General features: G+C 42.0%; 1 protein-coding gene across 5 annotated transcripts in view; it reads right to left on the bottom strand.

Moving 5' to 3' along the window:
• The window catches only part of tjp1a (tight junction protein 1a), a 124,999-nt gene that overhangs the window by 15,990 nt on the left and 94,958 nt on the right, over positions 1-14,051 (bottom strand). For 3 of the 5 annotated variants that reach the window (XM_067973409.1, XM_067973411.1, XM_067973410.1), the window contains exons 18-23: positions 13,485-13,585; positions 12,304-12,645; positions 9,735-10,004; positions 6,531-7,427; positions 5,039-5,139; positions 85-303 (exon numbers count right to left, since the gene is read on the bottom strand). In XM_067973409.1, coding sequence (XP_067829510.1) covers positions 85-303; positions 5,039-5,139; positions 6,531-7,427; positions 9,735-10,004; positions 12,304-12,645; positions 13,485-13,585 — 1,930 coding nt within the window. The remainder of the gene's footprint in view (positions 1-84; positions 304-5,038; positions 5,140-6,530; positions 7,428-9,734; positions 10,005-12,303; positions 12,646-13,484; positions 13,586-14,051) is intronic. The other 2 variants (XM_067973412.1, XM_067973413.1) reach the window with 1 other exon arrangement.

Raw genomic sequence — 14,051 nt, 5'->3', positions numbered from 1 at the left:
AATTGTAAATCTCAGCATCAGATAAAAGAAATCGGATACCATCTTGCAACAACGTGAACCCCTGCTTGTCTATTCAGTGCTCACCTGGGAAGGTAGCCAGTGTAGTTGGACTGAAGTGCAGGTTCGGATGGTTTAGCAAGTTCAGGGAAGCTGCTGACAGGGTGTTGAGGTACAGGCTTATGATCCAAGTTTCTGCGGCCAAAATACGACAGCTGTTTCCGATAATCTTCCTCATCCTCGTCTGCGCTATAGTGGTTCATTCGTTGAGCTTCTTCTGGGAATTTCATATGAGGTTCCGGGCCCCTGCAGGTAATGAAATTAAAGTTACTGGATGAAAACATTACCGCTTTAACAGTACATTAGAGGCAGACAATCACATCACTGAATAAGTTTATCGTAAAAGACATAATTTTTATTCATATTTATAAGTAAAGCCTCAGTTAGATCTCTTAAGTCCAAGAGACGTGGACTTGAACGTTTATGGAGGGAACTGATTTAGCCATTCGTCGCCAGATCTGGCTAGACCATGTAAAGCACTTTCGGGTTCTGCCAAAACTGCTCACTATTCCAGGATGATCCTGGAATGCAAAGACAACCCCCGACTTCTCTTCACTACAAACCGTCGTCTTAAATCCCTCTCCACTGCCTCCTCCACCCTCACCTCCAACAAGTGCGAGGAGCTCATGGACTAGTTTGTCACTAAGACTGAGACCATCCGTTCAGCTGCCTCTGCCGCTTTCCTCCCTTCCCCTAGCCCACCAAGCCAAAACTTCTCCTATGGTTCCCCCCACCCTGCCCTAGCCCTGAACTTGCATATTTCTCTCCTATCTCCCCTCATACCCTCTCCAAACTCATCTCAACCATGAGATCCATGTCCTGCTCCCTCGACCCTATTCCAACCAAACTGCTGACCACCCAACTTTCCTTCCTGGCCCCCAACTTAGCTAACATTGTTAGCGGTTCCTTCTCCTCAGGTTCCGTTTCCCTTCCCTTCAAATCTGCCGTCATCACACCCTTCCTCAAAAATCCCACCCACGACCCCTCTGTCCTTACAAACTACTGCCCCCATCTCCAACCCCCCTTTCCTCTCCAAAGTCCTTGAACGTGTTGTCGCCTCTCAAATTAGTGCCCATCTTTCCTACAACTCCATGTCTGAATCCCTCCAATCAGGTTTCCGTTCCTACATCAGTACTGAAACGGTCCTTATCAAAGTCACAAATGACATCCTGTGTGACTGTGACCATGGTAAACTATTCCTCCTCATCCTTCTCGACCTGTCTGCAGCCTTTGATATGGTTTACCACACCTCCAACGCCTCTCCTCTGTTGTCCAGCTGGGTGGGACTGCGCTGGCCTTGTTCCATTCTTATTTATCCAGTTGTAGCGAGAGAATCACCTGCAATGGCTTCTCTTCCTGCTCCCGCACTGTTACTTCTGAAGTCCCCCAAGGATCTATCCTTTGCCCCCTATTTCTCATCTACTTGCTGTCCCTCGGCGACATCATCTGAAAACACCTCAGGTTCCACATGTGCGCTGACGACACCCAGCTCTATCTCACCACCACCTCCCTCAACCCCTCCACTGTCTGATTTGTCACACTGCTTGTCCGACATCCAGTATAGGATAATCAAAAATTTTCTTCAACTAAATATTGGGAAGACCGAAGCCATTGTCTTCGGTCCCTGCCACAAACTCTGTTCCCTAGCCACCGGCTCCATCCCTCTCCCTGGCCACTGTCGGAGGTTGAACCAGACCGTTTGCAACCTTGGCTTCTTTGACCCTGAGATGAGCTTCTGACCACATATCTGTTCCATCACCAAGAATGCTCGCTTCCACCTCTAACATCGCCCGTCTCTGCTCCCACCTCAGCTCATCTGCTGTTGAAACCCTCATCCATGCCTTTGTTACTTTTAGACTTGACTATTCAAATGCTCTCCTGGTTGGCCTTCCTTCTTCCAACCCCCCATAAACTTGCTCATCCAAAACTCTGCTGCCCATATTCTAACTTGCACCAAGTCCCGTACACCCATCACCCCTGTGCTCGCTGACCTACACTGGCTCCTGGTCCAGGAATGCCATGATTTTAAAATTCTCATCCTTGTTTTCAAATCCCTCCATGGCCTTGCCCCTCCCTATCTCCGTAACCTCTTCCAGCCTTACAACACTCAGAGATCTCTGTGGCTCTTCCAATTCTTGCCTCTTGCGCATCGCCGATTTTAATCGCTCCACCATTGGTGGCCACGCCTTCAGTTGCCTAGGCCCTAAGCTCTGGAATTCCTCCCGTAAATCTCTCAAGCGCTCTCTGCTCCTTCAAGACACTCCTTAAAACCTACCTCTTTGACCAAGCTTTTGGTCACCTGTTCTAATATAGTCTCATGTGGCTCGGTGTCAAATTTTGTTTGATCGCTCCTGTGAAGTGCCTTGGGACATTTTACTACGTTAAAGGCGCTATATAAATGCAAGTTGTTGTTGTTGATATGCCCAATGTGACAACAAACTCTCTCTGATTACAGAACCCAAAGAGTGAGTTTTAAATCTGAACAGTGACAATTAGCTTGAAAGAGTGAAACTCCTGCAGTAGGAGCTGATTTTTTAATCCTCTATAAGAATATTGTTAAACATTTCATTCAGTGCACAATTTGAAGTCTATTTAATATTCTCTGCAAGAAATTGTGCTGACTGTGAAAAAATGGTTTCAATTGTACATTTTCATTCGATATTTGAAACAAGACTTCCACATTCCACCAGCGACCCTCACTTCATTTGTTGACAATAACAGTAAGTACTCTCCTTAGCGAAACGTGGCAGATAATGCTACTACGGGATGGATATATTTATACACAGAATAATGCTCAAACCAGCCACCTTAACAAGCAGTGGCCTGCTTACAGTTTCACTTTCTAAAGACACATGAATGGTTCTCCCCTGTTGTTGCATGGGGTGAGTCAGAGGATTCGCTGCTTTATAGCCAAGGGGGGATGAACAATGTGTTACAGGAGAGCATTACTGTAAGTGTGATACTTACAGGAAGTGCACGCTATACATAAGACTTCATATATTTTAGAGAGATAGATATGCACAAATGAAATTCAGGCAGCTGCTATAACCTACGTCACTAGATTGTAGAATGCCCACATAACCCGCGACAGTCTATGGGCCCAGGCACACATTAATGAATGCAAGCATTTTCTTTCCCCTTGTGCAAGTATCTTTGACTTAAAACTGTTTCAATGTTGACTTTCCTTCGCCTGTTGCACTGCCGTGATACACATTTCAAGAATTTAATGCTAATTATTTAGCAGCCTCAGTAATGTACCTACTACCCACCCAAGTAAATGGGTTTCAGTCTCACAGCTGCTGGCCAGATCTTCCAGTCAGAGATTTTGTTGTGCACTAAATGCCTGCCACATTTGCGTACATAATATTCACTGAATTTCAAAGTAATTCATTGTATATGAAGCATTTAAGTGTATGAGAGAAACATGACAAGGTGCTGTATCAAGCCATATCTCGAGCTGGGCCATGAGATGGAACATGTAAATGTGAATATAAATGTGGGAAGCCTAAGAATGGGGAATGGAAATACATCTTCAATGCTAAGAATCTGAGTAGCGGAGCAGAGGGACAATAGTATGGTAGCAGGTATACAGGCCATTGAAGAGGTCAGCACAAGTAAATAAAGGCATAAAAAGGCAAACAAAATCTTTGGTTTTCTATCTAGAGGCTTACAACACAAAAACAAGGAGGTAATGTTGAACTAGTACAAAGCCTCAGTCAGGTTGCAGTTGGATTATTGTGCGCAGTTTTCGGCAACCCATTATAGGAAGGATGTAAAAGTGATGGGAAAGGAGCAGTGTAGATTCACTGGGTGGTACCAGGGATGAGGGGTTACAGTTATGAAGAGAAACTTGAAAAATGAGCTTTTTTCCCCTGGAGCCAAGGTAGTTAAATAAATAATAAAATAAATTAATAAAGGTCTTCAAGATTATCAACGGTTCTGATCAGATGAATAGCAATAGATTGTTTTCACTGGTCAGTGAGATGCTAACGAGGAGCACAAATTTAAAGATAATCACAAAAGAATTGAAGGTGTTAGAAACCATTTCTTTACACACTGGGGATTAGAATGTGGAATGCTCTGCCACAAACTGTTTGCAGTACCCATAAATTCTTTTAAAGGAGAATTAGATAATTTGGTGAAAAAGAGGAATATTGAAGGGTATGGAGAGCGAGTGGGATTAGGCTAGTTGGCTCAGACTAGGTGGCTCGTGGTAAAAAACAGTGCAGACTGATGGGCAAGCGGTCTGTTTCTGTGCTGGGACATTCCATGATTCTATGACTTCAGGGAAGGGAGGCACATCACTACCGCAAGCCACTTCAATCACATTGCCAGTCCCCGCCCCACCCCACCCATTTCCCCCTCTGCTCCAGACTCTTGCTGGGGGTACGGTTCCCGAGGACCTACACCCTCTGATAACTCACCCAGGTGGCTGTTGTTCACGTGAGCCTAGACAGCAACTGTCAACAGGCTGCTGCAAATGTGGAGTGGGTGCAAAATCATAGCTGCTTCCAATCCTGTCATTATCAAGTATCCAGACACAAGCATTTTCCAGCAGCCGTCACTGGATAGTGCTCAGCAGAACCCTGGCTGAGGTCAGTTGTAGTGTCCCAACTGCAATCTTAGCTAAAACCTGCTAACTGGGCACAGACCTGGGATTAAATTTGGGACCTTATGGTCAGTATTATGCAGCACCATACCATGCACAGAGCCTTCTGAGCGCTCAGTTTTCCGTTTCATCTAGAGAACAGGTACTAAGGTCATTTAAAATCCACGGATTGAATTGTCCCACCAACTTGTTTGCAGGGACAGAAAGGTTCAGTGGCAAGAACATCCTGAAATAAAAGCACCAAGATTATAAGAAAAAGCACTGCATCGAAATTTCAAAAGTAGTGAGAGAAGCCGACAATTCCTGTCCTTTCATCAAGATGCAGCAAGGTAAATTCACTAACGTTAAAGAGGCTGAATACAACTGCTGTACCTGTATAAATGGGAAGGCTTCTCCTGCTCTAGTGTTGGCTGAATGATTGGCTTGGAAGCAGTGACTGGAACTAATGATGGCTTAGGGGCTACTTCAGGAGGCTGAAATAAGAAGAGAGATCACTTGGCATTGAGCATCTCCAGAATTAAACTCTGTCCATCTGTTTAAATACCAAAGTAACATTTCATTTACTGTCAACAAAGTCAAGCCACAGATCTGTAAAATTGAGAAAAATCTATTTCAAATGGTGGAAATTTACCAAGGCAATCAATAGTTTAACCATATAACTGTTGCAAAAGGTTCTAATTATTAACTGCTCCACAAATACCACAGAAATGTATCTTGCCCAGACAACTGCAGAATCACATGATTCTACAGCAACAATTGTGATTCAATTGAACAAAATAAGGGACTTGATCGTATCTAATTATCAGCAGAAATGAATATCTATATGGAAGTCAATGGATGGAACAGTAGCACCGCTGGGAATACAGCTCAAATATCGCAGGGCCAGAGAGGTTTTCAGTACTGAATAAAATTATTTAACTTTCTAGCTATTTGTAAACTTCGATTAAATTTATTCTAAAATGTTTTAATCCACAGACTTGTGAATATACAATTTAATACAAAGTAAAAACAGAAAATGTTGGAAATACACACGTGCCCATTTTGAAATATAGATAGACTAACATTCCAGGCTCAGTTATCTCACTTGTTCTCTCAGGTGCTGACGGATCTCTTGTGTATTTCTAGCAGTTTTTTGTTTTTATTTCAAATTCCAGCACTGAGGGTTTTCTGTTCAATCTTATACCACATTTGAAACAGTAACTTCTACTGAAACGAAGATAATATTCTGCAATGGGTACAGGCTATGGAAGTGCTTCACACAAATTAACTATCTACAACATGGAACATGCCAAAAGGACATGTTCCTCAGAAATGCAGAGCCAAAATTAACTTAGGCAACACAGCAGGCTTGACAAAAAAAAAAAATCAGAAGCCATTTACACTAGCACAGTGAAACCCATTTATATGAAAACACATGTATTGTGGAAAGGTACTCAGGTATGGCAGTCAACACAACCCCACATTTAAATAAAAGTGAAAATGAGGTTCCAAAGAGTTTAAGCAATCAGTAATTTAAAATATGACTAATTTTGTCTCAAATCTTCAAAGCACAGTTAGCAATAGTGCAACCTACCATATTGATGTTAAAAACTGCATTCGTAAACACAGTTACATTCGCAGTGAATCACTGGAGTTGTCCCTCATATAGAGCCCAGCGTAAATGTGAAGATTCAACGTCAAATGAAGGCAGAAATTGGTGCAAACTCCCCAGTTTTCCCCTCAAAGTGTAAAACTCAACCAAAGTTTTATACCAACAGATTATAGTACAACCTTACCAAGAGACCCAAACAAAGCAGTGTAGTGTAAAGGGTATAATTAGCTTTTAAACATGCTGGATAGAGTTATTTTCAATGACTTTACCCACCCTCACTGGCGTCACTTCAGTCAGCTCCTTGCTCTTTGACAAAGTGGATTTCTTGCTTTCAAAGAGTTTCACTCGGGTAAGCACCGATTGTGGCTTCATTGCTGGATCCACGTCCTCCTCAACATGCATGTTTCCAGGTGGTGGCGGCAGTGGTTTATTAACGGAATGGAGAGACTCCACTGGTTTAGAGTGAGGAGGTGGAGGAGGAGGAAAGGAAGAATCTGTGTTATGGGCCAGTTCAAATTGCCGGGGTAGGGAATTGTAGCCTTGGGATGGGCCCTGGTCATAGGTCCTGACTTGGGAATCAAAGTACTGCTGCTGGGAGTCTGGAGACCTGGACATTGGTGGGTGAAAAGCTTGTGGATTGTGTTCATATCGAGAACGGGGGTCATAGCCATGAAGGGGTTGATCATTGTAATGTGGTTGTGGAGGTTTGTAACTTTTAAGTGACTTATCGTATCGTGGCAATCTGTTCTCATAGCTTGTAGGTGATGGCTCTTCGTGATGTGGTTGGTAGTCATGGTCCGGGTAATGTTCTAGGTGCTTTGGTTCATAGTCTGGTGGATGCTGGTCCTCAAAATAAGGTGCAGGTTGATAGTCGTGAGGGGGTTTTTCATTATAAAGTGGCCACTTGTCACTGTAACTAGGTAGGTTTCCATCATAATGCGATACAGGCCCATAACTTGGAGAGAGCTGCTCTTCATATTTTGCTTTTGATTCATGCCTATAAGGAGGCTGCTCCTCAAAATGTTGCTGTTGCTCATATTCTCTGTGCTGCTGCGGTTCATAAATTTGTCGTTCTTTATCAATTCTCAGTACAGGATGGTTGCCTAATGGTTGCTTGATGTCATAATTCTGCCTCGGAAGCTCATCGTTATACGAGTCCTTTTTGTACATCTACAGAGCAAAGAGGAGTGTTAAACACAGAGTGGCAGTGGGCAGTGCATAAGCACTGATGCAAAGCAAAAAATAAAAACAGAAAACGCTGTAAATACACATCAGCTCCATCACCATCTGCAGAGCAAAAGTATATTACATAGACCCTTCATCAAAACACAGGTGATCTTACTGAGGATCCAGAATCAAAATATTAACTTGTCTTCTCTTCACAGAAGTGGGTGGACCTGCTGTGTATTTACAGCATTTTATTTCTGATTTCCAGTATTTGCAGTTTTTTTTAATGATTTTGCAGATACAATGCCAACTAGTTTCCAACGGTATAATTTAAATGTCCTTTTTTTTGTAATACTGGAATATTTTAAGATAATCCCCAAAAATTACTAGAATAAGAAAAAGACTGAAGTTCAAGAATCAGAAGAATTTCAGAGTGCAAAGAAATAGATGATGTGATCAAAAAGGAACAATTAAAGAAACTAAACTTGAGATGCTTAGGCAGCAGTTAATAGACGGAAGTGAATTGGGCAGGAGCAAACATAACACAACAGCTAACGGGACACACATCCATACTGGAATGTAAAGGTAAGTGAGATTTAAAAGGTTTATCTTAAAATCATTAATCAATTTGATAACTGGCCCTTTCAAGGCTCTGAATGATTATTAGAGGGCAAATCAGCCTATCTGTGGCAGAATGAATTGTCACTTAGCTTTAAAGTTAATTTGTTTTGCTTGTCACATTAATGCTGGAAATTACATAGAACTGATTATAATTGTCTTCAAATAAAAAGCTAAATGAAAATTTTAGGCCTGCCAGTCAAAAGTATTCCAATGAACAGCCATCTTGTGTGTTACATCTGGAGGGTAGCAATACACATCAGATAGAATTAAACGGATACAACCAGGCCAAATTATACCTCTCTATTTTAAAAAGCCTCAATTTAAAGCAACGTCTTAATTTCCTCTTTTAATACATACATCACTCCCTGCCAGAGAGAGGGCAGAGGCAGCTGTTGTCACCATCATGCCTCTGCCAATGTTCTTTTCTATCTGAACACTGGAGTTCCATGCAAGGCAACTTGGCTGAATTGCCATTCAGCGCTCTCAATGCAGTGGAAGGGCCTAGCCTTGACTGAGTTTGGGAACTTGCTAACGCAGATCTAAAGATTGGCAAAAAGATAAATCTTTAAGTTCTGTGGCACCACCCACCGGCGCACTTTTGCCACCAGGCAGTCCTTAACAGAGGGAGGTTTCAGCTACCACAATCTCAAAACTAGAGCAAAAATGTAAGACATACAATTTCAAAAAGAAGCTCACGGAGAGCATGCATTGGGATAATTTGTCAGTGAGTACAGCTGTCATGAGTTGTATTTGTGCAATGTTTTTTAAAAATATCCTTTTCAATCAAAGTTGTGCTGTCGTGAACAAAATCAGATTATAAATATTATCTGTTGCAGTACAAGGTGCATTTTTTTCACAGCACAGAATATCCACGGCTTCTATCCTAACAGATGCAAAACCACAAATAGAAAGGTTAGATTTGAACACAATTACAGAGCATTGCAAAACTCACAGAATTAAGGTCCATTTTCTTTGTTAAATTCCAAAGTTACAAGACACACAAACATTCCCCCAGAAATGAGTCTGTGTGAAAGATATATCTGCGAACATGCTGATGTTTGTGATGACATCAGGACCCCCTACAATCATGCCACAGCAATGCTACTTGCAGTCCACGAAAGGTACAGAGGCCAGCCCAGCATGGAGAATCTTGTAAAAGGAGCAAACAAGGATTTGCAGAAAGCTCTCAAAGCAGGAAAGGTGCACAAGCAAAAAGTTCAAGGTATAGGCCAAACCAACTAGATTAGTGTTAAAAACCTGTTAAAATTTCTCAATGCAATGAAAACACTAGGAGACTGGTTTTCATTCTCATTTGCATCAAATTGTTTGATGATTAGTTTTTAAAATTTAATGTGTTGGATAATACTTTGCTGTTAGAAAGATGGGGCATTTTCTAACTAAATATTAAATGTTAGTGCAGTTGCCTTATAATATTCAGTAAATACTTTACCGCATAGTATTTACAAAGCAGGTCAGTAACATGTATCGGTGGAGATTAGGCACCACACATGCCTCTACCCCCTCTCCACTATAAAAGCTGGCAGTTGTTATTTTGCTGAATACACACATTTGGTCTGGCCTCTTAACTTCAGCATTGTGACCGGCTACAAAGGCAGAGCAAGTGGTTGAGCATTAGCGAGCAGAAACTCTGTAGAGAAGGCATGCCAAGGTTTTTGCAGCAAGTGGTACCTTTGTTGGTTCTGCGTGTCGAGCTGCTGTCGGTTCTGGATCTCTCAGCCTCTCAGGACTGACAGAATGAATGATACGAGGAGGTTCAGGGCTGGGTTTGCTGTAGGGGTCGATCTGGGGTTCAGGACTGTTGTGGGGAGGAGGGGCGATCTCCTCCAGTCTCACATTGGTTAGATCTACTGTGGTATTGACTGTAGAAGGCACGGTCACCACAGAAATGGATTCAAGCTGCTGGGATGAATTGGGGATTGCAGGAGGAATATCTGCTTTCTGTGAAATGTCCAAGATAAAATTAAATAGTTTTTTTTAAATATAATTTAAGTTGTCTACAAGGTGCATCCTTGGCAAAAGAATAAAAGTTGACTTAACTTCAGTACTATTAACAAATAATTAACATAATACAACAGTCATATTGGTTAAAACTGAAACTACTTAAAAAGAAATGAAAATTAATCCTTGCACTGTGTAAAATTCATAAATCAAGATTTCACAAATTTGCATAATCTAATAATAGAATTAGCTAACTTCTTTGCAAACGTACAAATTCATTTTTAACAGCATTTTAATTGCATTCAGGAAATTACACATTACAGATTAGGAGAATTAATATTGAAACACCCACTGGAAAAAAATAAATTTGCCCTCTTCAGTCTAAGACGGCAGAAGGATAACTGTTGTGGGAAATGGAAACAGACAGGTGCATGGGGTCGGCTATCCCAAGAGGGTTAAGGCACTCACTTATGGCTTAATGAAGGGGATTTTAAGGCTTTTAGACTGACTTGTAAAATTGTACCAATCTCCTGAGAGTTTTTTTTATTCGTTCATGGGATGTGGGCGTCGCTGGCGAGGCCAGCATTTATTGCCCACCTCTAATTGCCCTAAAGAAGGTGGTGGTGAGCCACCTTCTTGAAACGCTGCAGTCTGTGTGGTGAATGTTCTCCCATAGTGCTGTTAGGAAGGGAGTTCCAGGATTTTGACCCAGCAATGATGAAGGAACGGCAATATATTTCCACCTTATTTACACAGAGTGACTTGTGCACTGTGCTCACGGGCTCCGTTATTATTGAGCACAAATACTGGGGACTGGCTTCCATCATGTATTTAACAGAAACAGGTGGCCTTAACCAGCTGGCACATCTGTAGACTCACATGTAGAATTTCATTAGTTCCCTGATAATCAGACTGCTTACATCAATTGCAGCTGATAGAGGGAGCCCGTTAACCAGCTGTCGAATATTATATATCTCTACATCTACAGCCTGTAGCTGAACTGGGAGCCCAGTACCTCCACATTGACACTAGGTAGCCTGCTGGAGGGAAGTCTGTTCCTTATTTTCAGCAGTACAAAGAGTCAGTCACTGGTTTCTCTCCCATGTCAGAACCTTATTTAATGCCGACATTTGTGTACGGTACTGTATCATGCCAATGTTTTTTGAAAGAACAATTGATGGGTTGTTTGTTGTGTAATTTTATATTAAGTATATCGAATGGCTGTTTATTCTGGGTTAAATACTTTGTTACGGTTTCTTCACAACGCAGAAAATTCTTTGTAAATAAGGTTTTCTTCTTCAAAATCTCAATGAACTGACCTGTTAAAGATTTGCAGAATAATTTGAGATCAAGCATGCAGTGCTCAATTTACTGACGAGGGTTGCTGACTGAAGTACAAGCAGTTTGTATTTGTTAAATGGAAGGGCAATTGCAGCTAATACACTTCAGCTCTGGGACCCATTCCTGTGGCATCTCTGGTACAATCTCCGCTCCCTCAAGTCCAAGGGATGCAGACAAATGTATTTAGTGCACAACTGGATTAGCCATCCATCAGCAGATCTGGGTGGACATCAAGCCTCATTTATCTCTGCCAAAACCACCCACGGCTGTAGGATCCTGACAGCACACATAACCCTCGGCTGCTTTTCCTCACTACCAACTGTTTCCTTAAACCCTTCTACCCTGCCCCCTCCCCTCTTAACTACTGGGAGAAGCCAATGGGCTACTTTGACACACGACAGAGACCATCCATTCAGCGCATCAAAATTTCTGCTGCCCGAATCCTATCCTGCACCAACCTACTTGCCCATTACCCCTGTCCATGCTGACCTACTTTGGCTCGCAGTCTCCCAACATCTCAAATTTAAAATTTTCATCCTCTTTTTTAAATCCCTGCATGACTCACCCCTCCCCATCTCTAATCTCCTCCACTGCTACACCACACCCCCAGCCAGAACTCTCCATTCCTCTGACTCCAGACTCTTGTGCATCCCCCTTTCCTTCACCCTACGCACTGGAATTCCCTCCCCAAATCCCTCAAAACTGCTTCTCTGACCAAACTTTTGTTCACCACTCCTAATATCTCCTTCTTTGGCTCGGTAGTAATTTTTTCCTTACTCCTCTGTGAAGCACCTTGGGATGTTTTTCTATATTAAAGGTGCTATATAAATGCAAGTTGATGACCTTCCTAGAAGAGAAGTATTACTACAGCAAACTGGCTTTAACACAGTATGTGATAGCTCGAATAGACATTTAATGAAATGCAAATCCAACTGCTTCAATCACAGACTGAACTCACCGGTTGATTAGTTAAAGGCTTATAGACTGGAGCGTCTACTCTCTGCGCTTGTACTGGATAGGAAGGGAATGCCTGTGCCATGGACTCAGGGTGCATCATTGAAGAATCTTCTCTTACAGGTTCCGAGGACCTAGTTATAGCAGACTCTGTAGGACCAATATCATCATTGAGAGTCTCATCCAATTCTTGGTCAGTGTAGGCACCACCTTCTGTGTCTGTGTCATCGTAGTCTGAAGTGTGTCTACTATCTGTGCTGTACATAGAGTACTCGCTGCCAGGAGCCGAGAGGTACGACAAACGGTCATCGTGTAAGTCAAGGTCATCCTCTGCTGTACCATCAGCCTACAAGAAGAACACGCCAAATCTGAGCAGAAGTCACAATGCAGGAGCACAAACACCACTCACCAGTTAAACAAGGTGTTTTACTAAAGCTCTTTAACCAACTAGATCATTAGAAATGTGAAGCACTTTTTAACCAAATCAATTCCTCTCACCTTTCTCCCCTTAACTGCTTCTCTTGAAGCTGGTGAACTTTGCTAGGATCGTGAAGAGGGGGAAGTTGTAATGACCTTCATGTACAATGTTCAAGCGGCCATTCTTCATAAGCCTGATTTTATAAATGTGTACTTTCCTAGAGGGGTCATTCCACAGTGATCAGGAGTGGGAACTTTGGCTGATTTATTCCCCACCCTGGACCAGGGAGACAGTTGTAATACTCCCACTCAGCAGTGTTCAAACCTGGGACCTTATCTTCATGACTCAGTAACCACTGAGTAATCAATTTTCTTTCAAAATGTTATAAACATTAACAGGTCTTTTCACTACTTTCACTTTAAGGAATACTTCCTAGAGTTCCTAAACTCATAGGTTTCAAACACTGAAAGGCTCGGCAATCCCTCTGCACTTTTCCTCAGAGGGGGAGGATGTGGGTTGTCACATGCGGCAAGTTCATGTTATGGCATTAATGAGGAATATGTAGGAAGAATGTTAGATGTTTCCTACAATCAGGGAGAGGCAAGCAAACAGCCCAGACTGCACTCTCAGCAATTAATACAGGAGCTCCATAGGCACAGAGCAATGTCAGAGCATCGTGCAGTAGGAAAAAAAAGAGAAAAAGCACATATTAAAAAAAACAATGATTCAAGTTGATTGATTCAAGTTATAATAAATTTCCATCCTACCTTGCCCTCTGAGACCCAAACTAACTGGTTCTGTTGCTGCTGAACAGAATCTTTCAGTGCCCCATACCAGCCTTCATTCATTGAATTCAAATTGATGTTAGCTGTAAAAGAAAAGTTATGAAAACCGTTACAATTTGGGCTACTTCCTAAAATCCTTTATTCGTGCTCTCTGCAAAAGTCAGATTCCATGGGCACTACCTACAAACTGAGACATGACCTTATGTGCAAGATATCTGAGACACTTTGACCATGTTCTCAGCCAGTGGACTCACGAGGACAGCAGTTTCTGTTTTTTTTTTAAAAACACTAGCTATTTTGAAAATTACAAAATCCTCTGTCAAATAAGGTCATACTACAGAAACCATTGAATCCAGACACTTCATATAAAAAAAGGTATAATGTATAAAATTTCTACAATTTGAAGCAGGACTGACCTCATTCCATCACAAAAACCTTAAATTAAACACTGAAGTTCCAGAGAAAAACTCAAGGAGGAAAGAAAATGGGTAAGATGGGTATAGAGGGATATGGGCCAAGTGCAGGCAATTGGGACTAGCTTAGTGGTAT

Source organism: Heptranchias perlo, chromosome 38, assembly GCF_035084215.1.
Source record: "Heptranchias perlo isolate sHepPer1 chromosome 38, sHepPer1.hap1, whole genome shotgun sequence".
NCBI lineage: Eukaryota > Metazoa > Chordata > Chondrichthyes > Hexanchiformes > Hexanchidae > Heptranchias > Heptranchias perlo.
Note: the sequence above shows the minus strand (reverse complement) of the source record. Positions and strands in the feature narration are given on the sequence as shown.